The following is a 22,177-nucleotide window of genomic DNA, read 5'->3' as shown; positions in this document are numbered from 1 at the left end:
ACGTTTGTTTTGTTTTTGGTCACAAAAACACTGCGGTCATATGCGCCCAAGTCAAAACTATAGAACACAAACACAGAGATGAGGGAAACAACTATTATGTCAATCCCAATGGACAGAATAGGAGACAGCTAAAAAAGCACGGGGAAAAAAATGGAGGTCCAAAGCTAAAAATTAAATGGCCTTTGCCATATTGCTTCGGCTGATAAAGAGTAAAACACGGTCGACAGTCCACGTGTCATTTGCTAAAACGGCTGATAAATCAGATGGCAAACCCAAGCTGGAACGTAAATTGGTAAAAAAGGGGCATTCCAGCAGGAAGTGGCGGACAGTTAAAATTTTGGGTGCAATGCTTACATACAAAGTGGTGGGGCAGCGCCACTGAGCAAATGACGATGACTAAAAAGGCAGTGCCCAATACGCAGCTGAGTAAAAATAATCTCCTCCCAGCGGGAGGGCCAAGAAGAGGTCGTCCAAGGCACTGGGAGAGGCTTAATAGGCCGAAACTTATTCCCGTGAAGGGAGGACCATTGGCGGTGCCAAAGAGACACTATCTCCTGACAGACGGCAATGCAGAGATCATCGGAGGGAATAGAGGTACTCGCGGGCTGAGGTAAGAAGACTGCAGCCTTGGCAGCAGTGTCAGCAGCCTTGTTTCCTGGCAGACCGACATGACCAGGGACCCACAGAAACATGACATCGGCTCCACCAAGAATGAGGAAGTGAAAGTTTTCCTGGACCCACTGCACTAAGGGATGAGCAGTGTACAGCGCACAGAGACTTTGTAGGGCGCTGAGTGAGTCTGAGCAGAGGACACAATTGGACAGGTTGTGTCGCCGGATGTACTCCTTGGCCTGAAACAAGGCGAAAAGCTCGACTGTAAATACTAAGCAGTGCGCCGGAAGCTGATATCGAAAGACACGGGTGCCAATGACAATGGCACACCCAACCCCAAAATCAGTCCGAGAGCCATCAGTGTATACAAAGGTACTATAGCTAAGTTCCATGCAAAGGTCGTGAAACCGGTGGTGATAGACCGAGGCTGGAGTAGAGTCCTTAGGAAGCAAATGAAGGCCAAGGTTAACAGGGGCCGCTTCACAAAGCCAAGGTGGTGAAGGGTCCACACTCACTGAGAAAGTTGCAGGTAGCGTGAAGTTAAGCTGCCATAGCAAGTGGCAAAAGCAGACTCCAGGAGGTAACAGAGAAGAGGGACGAGCCCCATATTGATGATCTCAGGAATCATCAAAGAATGAGGCATAGGAGGGGTGGCCACGCATGGCAGACAAACGGCATGCATACTTGCTGAGGAGAAAGTCACGCAGTAGGACATTCAGCAGCTGCACACATGTGGTTGGAAACAACTAAAGCACTATGTTAGAGACTGGAAATTTTCCAATGGCAAACAAATTAAAGATAGGTATAATCCTACAGAATCTATGAACAAACTCAGAAACTGAAATTACTTTGTAGAAAAGAAAGCAGTGGTGGTTTGGATGAACTTAGATGGTTGTCACACATTGGGGGAGGGGGGGTTATGCAAAGGTAAAAAACATTCAGAGATTACTGCGGAGCCCCTGTCCAAACATTGACATCCGTACATAATAGTGCGTGTGATTGTGTGATTGGTTTGGATAGTTCGAAGTTATCTTTGACATTTTTCTTCCAGAATTAAAAACAGAAACCCATTTCAATGGCAGCATGCACAAAATTCTTGATAACCTCCTTTTTTTGACTTTGTAAAATGACAAAGGTGCCTCATAATATCAGAAGCTAATTTTCAAACATCTGCATCCGACTTTAAAATAAAAAAAAAATAAAAAAGTGGTATTTCCATTAAAGAGAGAATTGGTAAGAACCTTCCATCATTCCCTGTCCTTGGATATTTAATTTCTAATTTAAAGGAACCTTTGAAAGTCAAATTATCGAAGACAATAAGCAATTAGTACTTACACTGAAGAGAGAATTTTCTTCTTTTGTAAGAGGGTATCTAGCATTGGAATGAGTCAATTTGTCGTACAAGTAACAATAGACCTCATGCTGCACAGCATCCAGAAGAGATTTTTCAGGACACTTCGCAACAGGGTGGAGTACGTTGAGGTACCTGCGCTCAGTTGGATTTTTCTGAAACAAATAATTTTTAATAAGTTAATCTAACGTTCTGTCACTCTTAAGTATCATTCTCTTTTTACTCAAAATTTTGAAAGCTTATATTTACCCATTTAATTTTCTTTTTATACACTATACATAGCTGTCTTAAATTCTGAGCCCTCTTAGCAGCCTGTACTGTCTCACCGCTGCTATCACCTTCAGAACAAAATTCTACAATTGATCTGAAAGTGTTGTTGAGTATTTTGGAAGTTGTATAGTACTTCTTCCATATTTCATCAGAAAACACAAATCCTTCATCTGGGTTTGCATCCACTTTTTTCCTGAAATTGAGAAACACAAAGGTCAACATTAAAAGTCTATATGGAGGAGCTGGTAAAGCTATCTTCCATCTAAAGATTAGACTGAATATGAATGTGGTTTACTAGTAGAGTACTTTCATGTTATTTTGTCCTGTGATATGGATAACACTATCAGTTAGAAGAGGACCTAATCGAAATGTGAACCACAATAAAGCTTCATTTCATCACATATAAAGGCAATGCTTATAATCATTAACTGGCAAAAAAATTAAACATTTTACCAACTGCAGACCGAATCACGGATTTACTCTCACAGCGACATCATCATCATCATCATCATCATCATCATCATCATCATTACAGGGTATACAACTTTGCTTCCGCCGTTTGCGGATAGGTGGCGACAACGGTAAGTAGTGGTCAAAAGAAACAGATCGCAGACATCAGGCAGTTAGCTTGGACCTCAGTCAACATAACCTCATTCAAACATTAGTCGATTTGTGTCTGCATCATAAAGTTGTTCTTGATTGAAAATGTCAGTTTACGAGCCTAATTCTCGTCATTTGCGGGAGGTGTTACTGTTTTGTTTCAATATGAAGAAAACAGCGGCTGAGTCTCATTGAATGCCCTAAAGTACGTATAAGAACACTATTAGTGAAAGAACATGTCGTGAGCGGTTTCAACGCTTCAAGAACGGTGATATTAACATCATAGAGCGGCATAGTGGTGGAAGAGAGAATGTTTTCAAAGATGCAGAGTTGGAGACATTGCTGAGTGAAGACACGTCAAACTCAAGAAGAATTGGCACGATTAGTGGGAGTGACACAGCAAGCCATTTCAAAATGTCTCAAGGCTATGGGCATGATTCAGAAAGAAGGAACTTGGGTCCTGTGTGAGCTGATACCAAGAGACGTTGAACGGCTTGAACAGTTGCTTCAGAGGCAAAAATGGAAGGGATTTCTGCATCATACTGTTACTGGGGATGAAAAATGGGTTCATTACAATAACCTTAAATGCAAACAATCATGGGGATATCTCGCCCATACTTCCACATTGATGGCCAAACCTAATATTTACGGCTCCAAGATCTGCATTTGGTGTGACCCGCTTGGCGTCATGTACTATCAGGTGTTAAAACCAAATGAAACAATCACAGGTGCTCGTTATCGAATGCAATTAATGCATTTGAGCAGAGAATTGAAACACAAACGGCCGCAATACAGCAAGAGCCACGATAAAGTGATTTTGTAGCACGACAATGCTCGACCCCACATTGTGAAAGAGGTCAAAATGTACTTGGAAGCGTTAAAATGGGAAGTCCTACCCCACCCGCTGTATTTTCCAGACATTGCTCCCTCTGACTATCACCTGTTTAGATCAATGGCGCACAGCCTGGCTGACGAACACTTCAAATCTCATGAAGAAGTCACCTATTGAATCGATTCGTGGATCACTTCAGACGATGAACAATTTTTTCAACGCAAGATTTGTACACTGCCCGAAAGATGGGGGACAGTAGTTGCCAGCAATGAAAAATACTTTGAATGATACATGTATACCCAATTTGTTTCATTAAAGCCTCAAATGTTGGGGAAAAATGGTGGAAGCAAAGTTGTACACCTTATATATAATATTTGAATTTTGAGCTTTCTACTGAAAGTAACAATTCAAGATGCAAGAAAATCTCCTCAAAATGTAATAAACATTTCGTGTCCATCAATAACAGCTGTTAAGTGATACAGTAACAGAATAAAGGGTTAAACAACTCAGAGAAATGTGGCTTACAAAATGACCTGGTTTAGCCAGCCTTCCCTGTGAAACTTACTGATAATTGAAAAAGCACTTCGGACTGTTCACACAACTTTGAAGTCTGCCATATCTGTCTCAAAATACATAGATCTCACTGACCTGTGTACCATGCACCCAAAATCTAGCCAGAACCACATTAAAACCATAGTAGGCACAACCTGTCTGCTCCCCAAGACTTGTGACAAAGTGAATTTAAATGTGCTAGCAGACCGCATTTCCCAATCTAAGCGAGAAATCAGCCGAAAAATCACCATTAAGTATGAATCTACCTATTCTCAACGAACTGTTTTTCATTCTAAAAAGCAAATCAAAATGTAAATAACTCAATTACAGCCCACTGATGATGCTTTACCTCAATAAAGTGAAAAGCATCTGGCGAAAAAAATCATGCATTTTTGTAGTTGCAACAACAGACCAAAAATACCCTCAAGAATTATAAAGCAACTACAGACACTATGGCCACACAATTGAAGAATTGAAATTAAAGAGATTCACTGCCTTACCATACACCTTATATTCAGATTACCTAGGTGATAGTAATGACAGGAGTACCTCCATCACACACTGTAAGGAGGCTTGTAGATTATACACGTAGATGTACGTAGAAACTAAGGAACTTTCATTTACAATGCACAGGCCAGGTTAAACATTTGACCCAAGTTCTTTCTTATACAGCTGGTTTATGTCAAACGCGCTTCTTTTGTAACTACTGGGGAACTTACAATGAAGGAAGGTAAGGATTTGACATTCTGTTACTGATGAGGTCATTAGAGGCAGAACACAAGCCCTGACACGAAAGGGAATTGGCCATCTTCTCTTTATAGGATCCATCACAGGATCTAAGCTAATTAATTTGGGAAACAACAGTAAACATAAATTTGGATATCCAGATGGGGATTTCAGTAGTCCTCCCAAATGTGTGTGTGGTGTCTTAACTAGAGTGCCACATCTCTCGGGAGAGGTGGGGATGCTTTATATCGTCACGTTTTATATGTCATTGTCTGGTTTCGGGAGAATGTACCATCTGCTATCTATCAAATGAAATATTCTACGATTCAGTCGTAACCGGGTGATGTATCAAAAACCTCTGGTACTGGCAAATCTGTATCTCACATTGATGAAGTGCAGTCTGTGGTTGTGAAATGCAAAAATGCCCTCTGCAGGATCATACAGTTGGGTTGGTTGCATAGAGGTTAAGGGAGCCGGCTAGGTCACCAACCCCTTGCTCACAAAACAAACCCTAAAAAGGTAATGTTGCCACCGCTTTAGGTGATGTGAAGCAGGGGTGAAACAGTGATGAAATAAACAATATCCTGTTATATTGTTGGAGGGGAAGTCAATCACGTAAAAGAGGAAAGGCTAAAAGCATAGCAAAGATCAAAAAGATACAGATAAAAATAAAACACGATAAAAGACATGGCCAGCAGACAGTTAAGTATCCCCTGGGACTCAGCAGGCAGCAGGAGGCACCCATAACACATCTGACCTACCTTTGACACAGTATGGTCGAAATATTCAAGTCACAAGTGAAAACCCAGGTTGGAATGAGAGTGACAGGACCCAGGAAAGTGATCACTGTCAGAAGGATCACTATGGACACTGTAATACAGTAACTTACGCTGGGTGGGTAAAGCATAAGACCAATGGCTGAAAATTGACCATGCGCACTGTAATTGCCAGGGAATCTGTCGCAGAAAATCACTAAGCAAAACTGTTCAATGAGGAAGCCCATGCCAAAATGTCTGTGGAGTTCTCCCACAGTGTGTTACACATATTAAAATTCCTGAGGAGGAGGAGGAGGAGGAAAGGTTGGGGAGTTGCTGCATCATATTAAGCAACACAGAATTTTATTTCCTTACATCACCATGTGTCCAGAAGTCACAATGCTGAGGGAGGTGGCAGTAGTAACCATTACAACTACACTGCATAACCACCCTGGCGAGGAAGACAATGATAGCAAATCATGTTTATGTCTTCAATCGCAGTTACCTGCATCATTAGTCCAGAAACAAAGGCTCAGGATAAGTCTTTGATTTCTCATAAACTTGTCCTCCTCCTCCTGGAAGTGTTTGAAGTCTGCAAAGATTTTTACAAGTTAAGATCGGGATGAGCGAGCAGCTCTATAGCCCGCAGCCTGTGGTTACTTAGGCTGCTGATTGGTATCGATCTCTGAATCCAATTGGTTTCAGGAGGAGAGATCGCTTGGGCGAGGATATATTCCTGGGTGCAGTTTACCCCATGCACTATGCAGTGTCGCTTTCTGCACCGACGATGACCATGGACTTCTTTGCACCTGATATCCAGCACAGTAGCCAGTCCGCTGTGGTACGGCCGCCATGCACCCTGTTGGTTGTAGCCCCCTGATGGTGCAGGCATCTGTAGGCTCTGCTGATGCCTGCACCGTTAACTCTCCACGTATGCCAAGGAGTAGATGCCTATCTCCCTGGGGCATCGGGACTCCCGGCAATGGCCATCCGGCCAGGTGGCCCTTGCTGAGGCTGGGTGGTGCCCTTGGTGGAGAGGGTCCTTGGTCGGAGTGGGTGGCATCAGGGAGGATGACCCGCAATGAAGCGTGGTACATCATCTCTTGCTGGTGGCCAGCCACCAAGAGTGTGTAAGGATTCTAGGGCTCACTTAAATGCGCAGAAGTGTGATCCCAAATCGTTCCCCTCCCTGGCCACACCTTGGGACGAGCAAAAGGCTAAGGATGGTAGTGAGACTTATTCGCCCTGGTACCCAGTTTGACGAGAGCTGATGGGGAGTCTTTCATGACGATGAATCTTCGGTTCTTTGTAGAGCATTTAAAGGACAAGTTTGGGGAGGTGGAGGGCTTGTCCAAAATGCGCTCTGGGTCAGTTCTGATAAAATCAGCACCCTCTGCCCAGTCTCGGCCATTCCTCGCTTATGACAAGTTGGGGGATGTTTTCGTTACCATTATGCCCCGTAACAGTTTAAATATGATCACGCCCCATAAGAGTTTAAAAAATGGCCCAGTGTATTACATTCCTCAGGGACCTTCTTTTGCAGTCTGATGGCTAGCTGCATGCCAATTTAGAGCGGCGCGGTGTTCATTTCGTCTGGCATGTCCACCGGGGTCCGAGGGATAATCACGTTGCCACCGGTGCCTTCATCTTGGCCTTCCAGGGCGATACATTGCGTGAGAAGGTCAAGGTGATGGTCTACTGCTGTCACATCAAGCCCTTTATCCCTCCCCGATGCAGTACTTTAAGTGCTGGAAGTTTGGCCATATGTCTTCCCGCTGTGTTTCCAGCCCGTCACGTCCCAATACTCCATTTGCCCTGCCTCCCATCTGTGTCAACTGCGGAGAGCATCATAAACTTGTCCTCCTCCTCCTTGTTCGCAGGACTTTACAGAAAGAGTGGAAGATCATGGAATATAAGACCCTTGACCTCCTGACCTACACTGATGCTAAGTGTAAGTATGAGCGCCTACATCCTGTGGCTATGACCTCCTCATACTCCGCTGCTACAAGAACAGTTGTAGCCCCATCCGTTGCCCCAATTCCAGCCAGCACTCAGAGCCGTAAGACTACACCTGCCCGCTTGATGGTGGGGGGCATTTCCCTCCCTGTTACTCCTGCACCACCTGCTTCAGGAACATCCCCCCCCCCCCCCAACCATTGGGGACATCAGTCCCCACTTCCCAGCAGGATAAGTGTAAGTCTTCTTTGGATCCTCCCGCCAGGAAGAGGTCCCTTGGGTCACTCCCTTCCTGGGGACACCCTGCCAGTGGCTGAAGCAACCACATGTAGCTGGTCGTAGGGCTTCGCAGTCCGCCTCCGTTCCTGAAACTGACCCGGTGAAGCCCTGCCAAGAAACAGCGAGAGAAACAAAAAAAGAAGGCAGCACCCAAGAATACAGACCTTGCAGTGGTACCTGTACCACCGCTCCCTACAAGCTCTGTATCTGAGGTTGAGGCGGAGACTCTGGAGTCCGCTGAGGACCTAGACCTAGCCGGACCCTCAGACACCATGGATGTCGAACGCACACGTACTCAATCGGTGGCAGCAGGTGACCCAGTGTCTCCTCGGTCCCTTCACACCTTTTTCGGCCACGGACAATGTCATTCTTCAGTGAAATTGCAGCAGTTTTTTCCACCACCTTACTGAGCTCTGACAACTCATCAGCCTTCACCCTTTATTCTGCATTGCTCTACAGGAAATTTGGTTTCCGGCGATGCAAACCCCCACCCTCCGTGGCTATCGAGGTTATTATAAGAATAAGGAAGCTTATGAGAGGGTATCTGGTGGTGTCAGCATCTACGTCCTTACCTCTCTTTACTGTGAGTGTGTACCTCTTCAAACACCTTTAGAGGCTGTCGCTGTTCGGGTGTGGACGCCTGAGGCTGTTACCGTCTGCAGTCTTTACCTTCCACTGGATGGTGATATCCCACAGCATGTATTGGCTACACTGATAGCCCAACTGCCGCCACCTTTTCTATTACTGGGCGATTTTAACGCCCATAACCCTTTGTGGGGTGGCTTGGTGGCAACAGGCTGAGTCACTGTCGTCGCCCCATTGCCACTATAGAGCCTCTTTCTCATGACACCATTGATGTGGTGGTTCACACGATCACCACTGGCATCGTTTCTTCCGTGGAATCTGCAATTCCCTGTTCTTCCGGGTCCCCTCCGCGGAGGACTGTGCCCCAAGATCACTGAGGCGATTATAGATCGCAGGCAGAGCCTCCAGCATTAAAAGCGGCACCCATCATTGGAACAACTCATCGCCTTTAAACGGCTCCATGCCCGAGCCTGCCGACTTATTCGTCATCGGAAATGTGAAATAATTTGGGTGAAGGTCACGGTTAAAGCAGGCTCAGCAGCTGCTGTGGCTGAGCACCTGAAGGATAATTTGGTAAATATTTAGAGTAGATTTCCCCACCATGTTATAGTTCAGGGTGGAGATTTTAATTTGCCGGATATAGACTGGGAGACTCAAATGTTCATAACGGGTGGCAGGGACAAAGAATCCAGTGAAATTTTTTTAAGTGCTTTATCTGAAAACTACCTTGAGCAGTTAAACAGAGAACCGACTTGTGGCAATAACATATTAGACCTTCTGGTGACAAACAGACCCGAACTATTTGAAACAGTTAGCGCAGAACAGGGAATCAGCGATGATAAAGCGGCTACTGCATCGATGATTTCAGCCGTAAATAGAAATATTAAGAAAGGTAGGAAGATCTTTCTATTTAGCAAAAGTGACAAAAAGCAGATTTCAGAGTACCTGACAGCTCAACACAAAAGTTTTGTCTCAAGTACAGATAGTGTTGAGGATCAGTGGACAAAGTTTAAAACAATCGTACAATATGCGTTAAATGAGTATGTGCCAAGCAAGATCGTAAGAGATGGAAAAGAGCCACCTTGGTACAACAACTGAGTTAGAAAACTCGCTGTGGAAGCAAAGGGAACTTCACAGCAAACATAAAACATAGCCGAAGCCATGCAGAAAAACAAAAATTACGTGAAGCGAAATGTAGTATGAGGAGGGCTATGTGAGAGGCGTTCAATGAATTCAAAAGGCATTCAATGAATTCGAAAGTAAAGTCCTATGTACTGACTTGGCAGAAAATCCTAAGAAATTTTGGTCTTATGTCAAAGTGGTAGGTGGATCAAAACAAAATGTCCAGACACTCTGTGACCAAAATGGTACTGAAACAGAGGATGACAGACTAAAGGCCGAAATACTAAATGTCTTTTTCCAAAGCTGTTTCACAGAGGAAGACTGCACTGTATTTCCTTCTCTAGATTGTCGCACAGATGACAAAATGGTAGATGCCGAAATAGACGACAGAGGGATAGAGAAAGAATTAAAATCGCTAAAAAGGGGAAAGGCCGCTGGACCTGATGGGATACCAGTTCGATTTTACACAGAGTACGCGAAGGAACTTGCCCCCCTTCTTGCAGCGGTGTACCGTAGGTCTCTAGAAGAGTGTAGCGTTCCAAAGGATTGGAAAAGGGCACAGGTCATCCCCGTTTTTAAGAAGGGATGTCGAACAGATGTGCAGAACTATAGACCTATATCTCTAACGTTGATCAGTTGTAGAATTTTGGAACACGTATTATGTTAGAGTATAATGACTTTTCTGGAGACTAGAAATCTACTCTGTAAGAATCAGCATGGGTTTCGAAGACGACGATCATGTGAAACCCAGCTCGCGCTATTCGTCCACAAGACTCAGAGGGCCATAGACATGGGTTCCCAGCTAGATGCCGCGTTTCTTGACTTCTGCAAGGCGTTCGATACAGTTCCCCACAGTCGTTTAATGAGCAAAGTAAGAGCATACGGACTATCAGACCAATTGTGTGATTGGATTGAAGAGTTCCTAGATAACAGAACACAGCAAATCATTCTCAATGGAGAGAAGTCTTCCGAAGTAAGAGTGATTTCAGGTGTGTTGCAGGGGAGTGTTGTAGGACCGTTGCTGTTCACAATATACATAAATGACCTTGTGGATGACATCGGAAGTTCACTGAGGCTTTTTGCGATGATGCTGTGGTATATCGAGAAGTTGTAACAATGGAAAATTGTACTGAAATGCAGGAGGATCTGCAGCGAACTGACGCATGATGCAGGGAATGGCAATTGAATCTCAATGTAGACAAGTGTAATGAGCTGTGAATACATAGAAAGAAAGATCCCTTATCATTTAGCTACAAAATAGCAGGTCAGCAACTGGAACAGTTAATTCCATACATTATCTGGGAGTACGCATTAGGAGTGATTTAAAATGGAATGATCATATAAAGTTGATCGTTGGTAAAGCAGATGCCAGACAGAGATTCATTGGAAGAATCCTAAGGAAATGCAATCCGAAAACAAAGAAGTAGGTTACAGTACGCTTGTTCGCCCACTGCTTGAATACTGCTCAGCAGTGTGGGATCCGTACCAGATAGGGTTGATAGAAGAGATAGAGAAGATCCAACGGAGAGCAGCGCGCTTCGTTACAGGATCATTTAATAATCGCGAAAGCGTTACAGAGACGATAGATAAACTGCAGTGGAAGACTCTGGAGGAGAGACTCTCAGTAGCTTGGTATGGGCTTTTCTTGAAGCTTTGAGAACATACCTTCACCGAGGAGTCAAGCAGTATATCTCGCGAAGAGACCATGAGGATAAAATCAGAGAGATTAGAGCCCACACAGAGGCATAACGACAGTCGTTCTTTCCATGAATAATACGAGACTGGAATAGAAGGGAGAACCGATAGAGGTACTCAAGGTAGCCTCCGCCACACACCGTCAGGTGGCTTGCGGAGTATGGATGTAGATGTAGAGTGCTGGAAAAGGTATGTCTCCACCATTAGCATCCGTACCTCCCCATCGCAGGTTTGGACCACGATTTGGCAGCTCTATGGATTTCAGAGCCCCATCAGCATCCCTGGGCTTTCCCTGAATGGAGTAGTCTGTACTGAACCAGACACGATTGCAGAACCAGACACGATTGCAGAACTCTTTGCAGAGCATTTTGATCAGAGTTCCGCTTCTACGAATAACCCACTCGCCTTCCGCTCCCTGAAAGAGCAGTTGGAATGTCGGAGCCTTTCATTCCATCCCGAATCTTACACTGCTCCTTTCAGTGGGTGGGAATTCGAAAATGCCCTAGCCGCTTGCCCTGATACGGCTCCCGGGCCAGATCGCATCCACTATCAGATGCTGAAACACCTCTCGGTGAACTGCCAGCAACGCCTCCTAGACCTTTTCAACCATATCTGGGTTGGGGGTGAGTTCCTGTGTTCCAGTGTTGAAGCCTAGAAAGAACCCCTGGAGGTGGACAGCTACTGCCACATTAGCCTCACCAACATTCTTTGCAAGTTGCTCGAATGCATGGTGAGCCAGAGATTGAGTTGGCTACTTGAGTCTCAGGGCCTTCTGGCTCTGTCTCAGAGTGGGTTCCATAAGGGCCATTCCCATAGTTCCTCCCGAGTCCAGGAGAATGGGGTCTTGCAAGAATCTGTCTTGAGTATCTGCCTCTTTTTAGTTGCTACCAATTGGCTCGCTCTGCAGCAGTGGGAACGTCTGTATCATCTTCCTTGTATACTGGTGACTTTTGTCTGTATTACAGTTGCTGAACGGCAGCTGCAGGGCGCTATCCATAAGGCACAGTCTTGGGCAGTAGCGCACGGCTTCCAGTTTTCAGCCGCCAAGACTTGCGTCATGCATTTCTGCTGGCGTTGCACTGTTCACCCTAAGCCACAGCTTTATCTTGACGGTGAACCTCTTGCTGTGGTGGAGACGTATCATTTTTTGGGATTGCTTTTTGATCCCCAGCTGACTTGGCTCCCTCATATTCGGCAGCTTAAACAAACGTGCTGGTGGCATCTTAACACTCTTTGTTGCTTGAGTCAAATCAGCTGGGGTGCCAATTGGTGTACCCTTCTACGACTATATCAGACGTTGATTCAGTCCCATTTAGATGACGGGAGCCTGGTTTACGGTTCGGCATCACCTTCCGCATTGCGGTTGCTTGACCCCATCCTTCACTGCAGAATCCAATTCGCAACTGGAGCTTTCCTCACAAGCCCTGTAAACAGCATACTTGTGGAGGTTGGTGTCCCTCCATTGTGGATACGGTGCCAACAGCTACTGGCCACTTATGCTGCACATGTTTGTAGCTTGGCCGGGCATCCCAATTACCATCTCCTGTTCCCCAACTCGGTCATCCATCTTCCCAAATGGCGGCCCCGGTCAGGGTGTACGATTGCTTTTCACGTCCGGACCCTTCTCTATGGGCTTGAGTTTTTCCCTCTCCCGTCTCTTTTCTGGGGCCATCTACATATACCTCCGTGGTGTGTGCCCCACCCATGCCTTTGGCTGGATTTGGCACAAGCCCCAAAAGACTCAGTCCCTCCTGTGGCCCTCCGCTGATGCTTTCTTTCCATCCTTGCCACATTTCCCGGCTCTGCTGTAGTCTATACCAATGGTTCGATGGTTGCTGGTCAAGTTGGGTATGCTTTTACTCTTGGGGAACAATCTGAACAACGCTCGTTGCTGGATGACTGCAGTGTTTTAACTGTAGAGCTCGTCGCCATCTCTCGAGCCCTACAGTATATCCGATCCTGCTCAGGTGAGTCCTTCATTATTTGTAGTGACTCCCTGAGCAGTTGACAAGTTATCGAGCAGTGTTTTCCTCACTTTCATCTGGTGATAACTATCCAGGAGCCCCTCCACACTCCTGCCCATTGCGGGCACTCCGTGGTCTCTGTGTGGACCCCAGGTCATGTCGGAAGTCCCAGGTAATGAACGTGTTGACACGCTGGCCAAACAGGTTGTCGGTGCATAGCCTTGGTGATTGGCCTTGTGGAGTGTGATCTCCAGTCAGTTTTGTGGCAGAAGGTCCTTAGTACTTGGGGTAATGAATGGCGCATCCTGCCTTCACCCAACAAACTTCGAGTTGTCACGAAGACTAAAGGTGTGTGGCACTTCTCCTTGCGGGTCTCTCGCAAGGACTCTGTTGTACTCTGCTGGCTGTGCATTGGCCACACCTGGATAACGCATGGTTTTTTATTGCGCCACAAGGACCCACCTCTCTGTCGCTGTGGTTCAGCATTGACAGTGGTCCACATTTTGTTGGACTGTCCGCTTTTAACTGCACTCAGGCAGACGTTTGCGCTGCCTGACACACTTACTGCCCTTTTATCGGATGGTGCTGCAATGACAGGCATAGTTTTGAGTTTTATTCGAGCAGGGGAGCTTTTATCGCTTGATAGGAGGGTTTGCCTCTTTTTAGTGTTGTGTCTGGCCTTTGGCCTACAATTTTGGATTGGGGTTTTTAGTGTGTCTCTTGGTGGTTGGCTTTTCCTTTTTTTGTTTCCACGGTTCACCAACCACTGTAACCCTATAAGCTTTTATTTCCTTTTGTCTGGTCTTTGTCTGTGTATTTCTTGTTCTGTGTAGTTCCTTGTCATCTCCATTGCCTGTTTTTATTTCTTGTGGGTGTCTCATGGTCATGGAAACAGGCACCGATGGTCTTTGCAGTCTGGTCCCTTCAACCCCCCCCCCCCCCCCCCCCCCCACAAACCAACCGTTAGTGAGTGAAGGGTGGCATTTAAATCATTGCAGCAGCCATCGGTGATTCTGGATAGCGACTGCTATGTCTGAGGTCCACCAAGGTACTGGTCAACGATGATGGGGACAGGTATTACAGTGCCAGCAGCATGAAGAATTGTGTCAGAGACTTCTTGCATGACTGTCTCAATGCAATCTGCGGGAGAGGTGTCGAAATGCACAACAGACCTATATAAAGGCCAACTGGCTCTGCAGAATGCAAAACATGAGGCCTGTCTGCCTCGTGGTGTCAGGGGAATGATAGAATTGTTCCCTGTTCTGATTAATCAGTGTTGTGTCTATGTATGAGCATACCATGGATCTTTATGGTGCTACATTGTTTATTTCCATTAATTCTGCTTTGTATAAGAAGGAGATTACAAATACATCATTACAACAAATCACTACATTTACATGCAATCCCAAAAATGAAATCTGCATCTAGTGGTAGTTGTGGTATCAGGAATCTGCTCAGTCAGCTTAATTCCTTAACAGATAATACAAATGACGTGGTTTGTTTGGAAAGCTGAGAAAATCATTGATCGAAAAATTGAGAAAGTTCTGAAGAAAAACACTGCCTCTGAAGCATTTGAAGAACTTGTTGAAAAAATACCCCAGTTCTTAAAACACTGCTTCATGGTGAAACCATAAGGTACACATTTTCGAGAAAAGGAAGGTGCTGTAGATGGTAAAGATATCGTAGGACAGATCGAGTGTGCTGAAAATTATTGTGCCAAATTTCAAAACAAAATTCAATCTGCATACTGAAACTCTCAACAGATTGGGTCAATCCATATGAAGTGGTCCAGTGATGGTTGTTTGACCATTTTTAAATATTTTAATTTTTTAATGTGTGATAGACTTTTAAAATAATTATCTTGCGCCTTTACTGGATGGCAGCCATTTTTATTTGCAGGCGCGCAACGATTTTTCAGTCTGGAGACATTAGTGAAAATTTGAATCTCTCTGCACTGTGTTAAGTTACAACATTGCAATTGACATGACTGTTTTTAGAAAAGTATCCTCTACAACATTGTCTATTACACAAAATACCCTAAATTCAAAAATAACCAGTCAAAATGACCTCCAAAGCTTGGTATCCAAATTTTCAAAAGTCCACTTTTTAGGCCCAAAAACAACAAACAAGGAGTGATTTCTGAGAGTCTATTTTCATACACTACTAGCCTCATATAGAGCAAGAACACTTACAAATGTTGCCTTAATTTTATATGAATTTTTGAAATTTCAAAATTTTCATTTTTTGTAAAGTTTGGGGTAAGTTAGCTCAGATGGGACTGAATATAAAAATATGATTTTTGCGCAGTTTGTACACCTATGTGATAGCAATGTACTGTAAAAATTTCAACATTGTTATCTGACTGTGAACAAAGATATGAATTTTTGAAAATGAGGAGATAATTCACATTACTCTACAACTAATCTTATCGATATTGCCTATTTAAATGGTTTATTATTTCATTGTAATAAAATTTAATTGTGGCATATGTTAAGTTAACACCATCACCCAGTATTCATTTAGTTTAATTATTTTTAATAATGAAGTATTAAACAATAGGAGCTTTTGCTTTTGTTTTATGGTAATAAGAATGCCCAATTACATTTAGGTTTATTGTCAATAAAGAAGTAAATTATAGCTGGATATGGCATTGTAAAAGTACATTATTGCTGGGTGTGGCATTGTTGTAGTCAGTTTGTTCTGAAATCTCTGTTAGAGTGGATGTACATACTTCATCGAGAGTGTAGAATGTGTTAATGTGCATTGTTCTGTGTGTAATTTGTAATTAATTTTGAGAGATTTTTAGAGAGATTAACTGGAATGTAATAACATGGATGAACAGTGCTCTGTTGGACACATAGCAAGTGAAGTGTGTCACAAAACAGTTTACGGTTCAGTTTTAAAAAACTTGAAAAATGTCAAGGACTTTGATGTAGTTAGACAAACTTTGATTAAATTTCGAGCAAGTTCTTCTGTAACATCAGAAGAAATATATTCTGAAGTACAACCACATTTTGGAAGAAAGTGCTGTGATCCACTTAAAGTTCTTAAAAAGCCCATTACTAAAGGTCTGAGGGGAAAAAATTGAACATTTGTCCTTGTTATGTGAGAGTGAAACAGCTTCCCAAGTGAAACATAATGTGATTGCTGGAAATTCCCTGTGCCCAAATTGTTAGTCAAAAATATTTGTTGTGAATCCAGAACCAGAATCATATAACCTTGTTAGTGACATTTATATTCCTAATGAGGAAACTGTTAGCATGTTGGATTTTGCTTGTTCTAAGTTAGACATATCTCCTGCTTCAAAAATAATAAAATTAAGTAGCAGAAAAAGAAAAGCAGCTATTGAAAATAAGGTACAACAAATTTCAGACAAAACGAGAAAAGACATGGAATCATGCTTTAATAATACAAATACCAACATTATTTCTAAAAAAGAAGAGAACATACCACCAGCATCATCTGGCATTGAATATTTGAGCTTAACAGAGAAATTAAATTTCAATGACATCTAAAGAGGAAAAAGTTAAAATTTTAAGTTTGCTCCCTGACTCATGGTCAAGAGAAAAAATAGTTCATGAATTCAACGTTTCTCATTGTTTGGTTAAACTAACCCGAAAATTAGTGAAAGAGCAAGGCATTCTTCCAGCTTTAGGAAAGAGGAAAGGAGTAATGACGAGAACAGTAGAATGTGCCCAGGCTGCAAAGATAGCAAAAGAGTTGTTTTAAATGGAGTTAAAGTAACAAAGCAGAAACGACTAGTGCTGTCAAATTTAAATGAACTTTATGTAGCTTTCAAAAATTCTCATCCTGAATGCAAAATTGGAAGGTCAAAATTTTGTGACCTCCACCCTAAGTGGTGTATTTTGGCTGGATCCTCAGGGACACACTACGTATGTGTTTGTTTATATCATCAAAATGTTAAACTGGTGATTGCGGGTGCAAAACTTAGTGATCTTAACTACAAAGAGTTACTAGATTTAATGGTCTGTGACACTAACAGTTATGACTGCATGATGAGTTTGCGTAATAAATGCCCTGGTAAGGAAACCGTTACTGAATTGTTTCACGAATATGATGAGGAAATGCCAGACAGTGTTACCTTCAAACAGTGGGTCACAACTGACACGGCAGAAATGGTAACAGCGGTTGAATCTCAAGAAGAGTCCTTGGGCTCTTCAATTGATAACTTACAAAAACTCAAAAGTCACCACTATGTTTCTAAAATCCAAAGTAAGTTTTTGAAGGACAAAAATGCACAAGTTCATGAAACTGAATGCATAGTGCTAGCTGATTTTGCAGAAAATTTTACATTTGTGATTCAGGATGCAATACAAGGGTACCACTGGGTCAATGACCAGGCAACAGTGCGTCCATTTATTCTCTACTTTAAAAATGAGAGAGATGAAGTTCGCAGTTCTTCAATTTGCATTCGAAATGACTACTTGGAGCACAACACTTTGGCTGTACATGTGCTTCAAAAGTACGTAATAAATTACATGAAAGAAAATTTTTCCCAAGGTTGAGAAGCTGAGATACCAGTTGATCAAAAAGTCAGTATAAATTTGAAAACTTAATAAACCACGGAATAAGTAGATAGAGAGGTAAAAATTGACGCACATGGTTGGAATGACATGGGGTTTTATTAGGTGGGAGAAAAAAAAGTTGACAAAATGTCCGACAGATAGCGCTGGACAGCAAAACTGCTACCGTGACGGGTGAGAGGTACGCCGATATGTTACAGAATCGCATCATCCCCAGCCTGGCTGATAAACACCTGCTGGAACGTACAATGTGTATGCAGGATGGCGCTCCACCCCATATTGCTAGTCGCTTGAAAGATCTCTTGCGCGCGTCGTTTGGTGATGTTCGTGTGCTCAGCCGCCACTTTCGTCATGCTTGGCCTCCCGGGTCCCCAGACCTCAGTGCGATTATTGGCTTTGGTGTTACCAGAAGTCGCAAAATCAACCGACATCTCTAGGGATGCTGAAAGACAACTTCCGACACCAATGCCTCACCATAACTCCGGACATGCTTCACAGTGCTGTTCACAACATTATTCCTCGACTACAGCTACTGTTGAGGAATGATGGTGGACATATTGAGCATTTCCTGTAAAGAACATCATCTTTGCTTTGTCTTACTGTGTTATGCTAATTATTGCTATTCTGATCAGATGAAGCGCCATCTGTCGGACATTTTTTGAACTTTTGTATTTTTTGGTTCTAATAAAACCCCATGTCATTCCAAGCATGTGTGTCAATTTTTACCTCTCTGTCTACATTATTCCGTGATTTATTCAGTTTTCAAATTTATACTGTCTTTTTGATCACCCGGTACTATTTAGATGGAAGTGGTAGTCAGTATAAGAACAAAAATAATTTTTCAAATCTGTGCAACCACAAAGTAGACTGGGTTGGAGGTTGACTGGCACTTTTTTGCATCTTGCCGTGGTAAAAATGCGTATGAGGGGAGTAGGAGGTACAACAAAATGTGAAGTAAGTAAAGCCAGCCTACAAAGACCAACCACTGACCAAATTCTCACAGTACAGGACATGTACGTCTTTTGCAAGGATAATATTAAAGGCATTACCTATTTTCCGATCAAGAAAGAAGAAGACGTTCTGCATATGAAAACAACACTTCAAACCAGATTTGAAAACTATACAGCAATAAAAGGGACAAGGCATTTCTACAGATTCCTTTGCATTGCAGAAAACTTACTTCTAAGCTATGTAACATTAGAAACCAAAATTTATGAGGATCATTGTATCAGTAAAATTACATCTCTGTCTTTAACGTTGAATGGCATAGTGCCATGTGTGTATGATGGACAGTGGTGGTTGCAGAGGTTGAAAGAATAAGTTTGGGAAACAATGATGTTTTTGTGCATTTTTACCACCCTGCTAGCCCAAGAACATCATTCAAGAAATATACTAGTGACAAAGTTGAAAACGAATGAAAAATGTTTTAAGGAAACTTTCATTGCTTGAACTTATCACAGCAACTGGGAGGTCTTATTCTATATCACAGAAGCTCTCTGAAGAAATAAGTGTTCTGAACATTCACCACCAGATGTTGGAACAGTCACATCTAGAAGGATGTTAATTGAAAATATTTATTTTAAGTATGTCAAAATAATATAAATGTTAATGTCAGTGATGTTTCCACTTTTTGTATATAATTCAGTACCTTACTTCAATAATAATTGATTATATCCCACCAATATATCACACATGAATAGGCAACAGCCTTAAAATCAGATTGTTCACAGTCAGATATCAATGCTGAAATTTTTACAGTGTGTTGCTATCATATAGTGTACAAACTGTGCAAAAGTCATATTTTTATATTCAGTCCCACTTGAGATGACTAACCCAAAACTTAACAAAAAATGAAAATTTTCAAATTTCAAAAATTCATAAAAAATTAAGGAAGCATTTGTAAGTGTTCTTGCTCTATATGAGGTTAGTAGTGTATGATATCTAACTATTGGAAAAAAATAGACTCTCATAAATCACTCCTCGTTTGTTATTTTTGGGCCTAAAAAGTGGACTTTTGAAAATTTGGATACCAAACTCTGGAGGTCATTTTGACTGGTTATTTTTGAATTTAGGGTATTTTGTGTAATAGACAATGTTACAGAGGACACTTTTCTAAAAACAATAATGTCAATTGCAATGTTGTAACTTAACCCAGTGCAAACATATTTTTGCTAACATCTCTAAACTGAAACACTGTTGCAATTTATAAATGAAAACTGGCCGCCATTCAGTAAAGGTAAAAGGTAAATTTTTTAAAAAAACTGTTTTGAAATTCTCAAATATAGGGTAATCACATATAAAAAATTAAAACATTTAAAAATGGGCAAGCAACCAACTTAATTTTTATTGGACCACTTCATTTGGATTGACCCTGTGGCGAGAGTCCAGGTTAGATACAAAGAAGCCGAGAGGAGGTCATGTCATTGGGTCAGTGGCCGCCACCAAAGAGGATCGGATGACATCCATAAAAATTGGGTCTGATTTGGAGTGAGAGAGAGGGGGTGAAGCCTCCTGATATGCTGGGGAAGACTCTTCCTTGGACTTACACTGCTTCTTCTTCTTCTTCTTCTTCTTCTTCTTCTTCTTCTCCTCCTCCCTAGGAGGGAGGGTGGGTGGGGGTGTTACCAGGAAGGGAACAGGTGACAGTGATTTCTGGACCAGACAGAGAGCGAGCAGCTTTGGGGGCCTCAGAGCATGGGTCCCTCATCCGACCCGAGGTTGCAGGCTTCCTATCTTGAGAATGGCAGGGAGGGGCACTTCAAGAGTGAGATCCGCCAGGGGGGAGGAAAGGGAAAGAGAAACCACAGGAGAAGGGGGAGAGTATCTCCCTTGAAAGCCAGAATACAAGTGCCAGTTTCAGTGTGGTTGTCTTTACGAACCTTCTGCACACATCGAACAAAATGAATGCCGCATCACTCCAGATTAGCCTCGAATTCATCAGTTTGAAGGATGAGGTCCCTAAGAAAAATCACTATCTGGGCCATATTCAGAGACTACTGAGGTGTAATATACAACCAGGACATTGCCAAGATGATCACAAGCATAAAGAGCTGCGGACTGGGAGGCAGAAGCAGCTTTGATCAACAGGGAGACTAGCCACATCTTACTGAGACACTTCACTTCACCAAACTCATCCTCAATATTCTCCACAAAAAACAATGGCTTTATGGTGGTGAATGTGTCCCCGTCCGTCCTAGTACAGATCCGGTAGTGAGGAAAATGTTTCATCCCACCTGACCCTCTTCCCAGGGTGGGGCCAAGCAAGGGAAGACTGCAGGGTTACGCGTAGCAGCATTCAATAAGCTGGTACCACCTGAAGAGACAACTGTTTTGAGAACAGCCAGATTTTTTAAGCTTGATACACTTCATGTGCCAAACATCCACCTTGACACCACCCAATCCGATCAGGGGCTCTCCCCATGGATGCCACCCAGCCCCAGCAAGAGCCGTCAATCACAGCAGTTGTTGCCAGGAGTTCCGATGCTCCAGGATGACAAGCTATCACTCCTTGGCATACATGGGAAGACAACAGCTCAGGTATCAGTAGTGTGATCCCTGTGTTGTCATGGGGCTCAGCCACATGGGTACATGACAGCTCCACCACACAGACTGGCTATACATGCTGGTGACCTAGCGAGGCAGGAGGAGGCTGTGGCGGCAAAGGAGGGCGAGTAGGGGAATCCACGCCGTAGATGCTAGGGAGGAGGTCTTGCCCAAACAGATCACACTAAAGACAACAAATTTAGAAGTGGAAGTCAAACACCCAGGGGGGACCAAAAACACAAAAAAGAATCAAAAACAGGCAACAGGAACAAAACATCAAGGAATACAGGGAACCAGGTGGATAGCCAGTTGACTTGAATAAGAACACAGAGAGAGGGGAAGGATGGGGCAGCAGGGAAGGAGCAATGACGAGGAGAAGGGCACGGTGAAGGAAATACAGCTCACGAAGGAAGAATGGGACACAATAGCTCGAGGCACTGTGTACGCCATACACGAGCTAACAAAAGAACTGTGAGCCCCTTGTGAGATCAATCATGTTCTGTACACCTACAATTGCCACAGGTAGGTTGACTGGTACACTGAAATGACATGCATTTGAGACAGGAATTAAAAGTGCATAGATGGTTGGTTGGTTGGTTTAAAGGGGGGGGGGGGGGGGGACAAACTGCTAGGTCATCAGTCCCTCATTCCGATTAAAATAATTCCACAAGGGTGGGAGTAAAATGATCGAGACATAGAAAACACAGATGGAAGAGAGGAGAAAACCACAAGAATGACAGAAGGACAACAAACACTAAAATGGACAAAATCGGACAAGAAAAGCACAAAGA

The 22,177-nt window shown here is 43.2% G+C and overlaps 1 protein-coding gene across 2 annotated transcripts in view; it reads right to left on the bottom strand.

Moving 5' to 3' along the window:
• The window catches only part of LOC124803036 (little elongation complex subunit 2-like), a 243,312-nt gene that overhangs the window by 189,933 nt on the left and 31,202 nt on the right, over nt 1-22,177 (bottom strand). The window contains exons 2-3 of one of the 2 annotated variants that reach the window (XM_047264150.1): nt 2,213-2,426; nt 1,948-2,118 (exon numbers count right to left, since the gene is read on the bottom strand). The exons of the other annotated variant lie outside the window; for it this stretch is intronic. Coding sequence (XP_047120106.1) covers nt 1,948-2,118; nt 2,213-2,426 — 385 coding nt within the window. The remainder of the gene's footprint in view (nt 1-1,947; nt 2,119-2,212; nt 2,427-22,177) is intronic. 2 annotated transcript variants of the gene reach the window in all.

The sequence above is a fragment of the Schistocerca piceifrons genome, chromosome 6 (genome assembly GCF_021461385.2).
Source record: "Schistocerca piceifrons isolate TAMUIC-IGC-003096 chromosome 6, iqSchPice1.1, whole genome shotgun sequence".
Lineage (NCBI taxonomy): Eukaryota > Metazoa > Arthropoda > Insecta > Orthoptera > Acrididae > Schistocerca > Schistocerca piceifrons.
The sequence above is the reverse complement of the archived record's forward strand: the minus strand, read 5'-3'. Positions and strand labels throughout refer to the sequence as shown.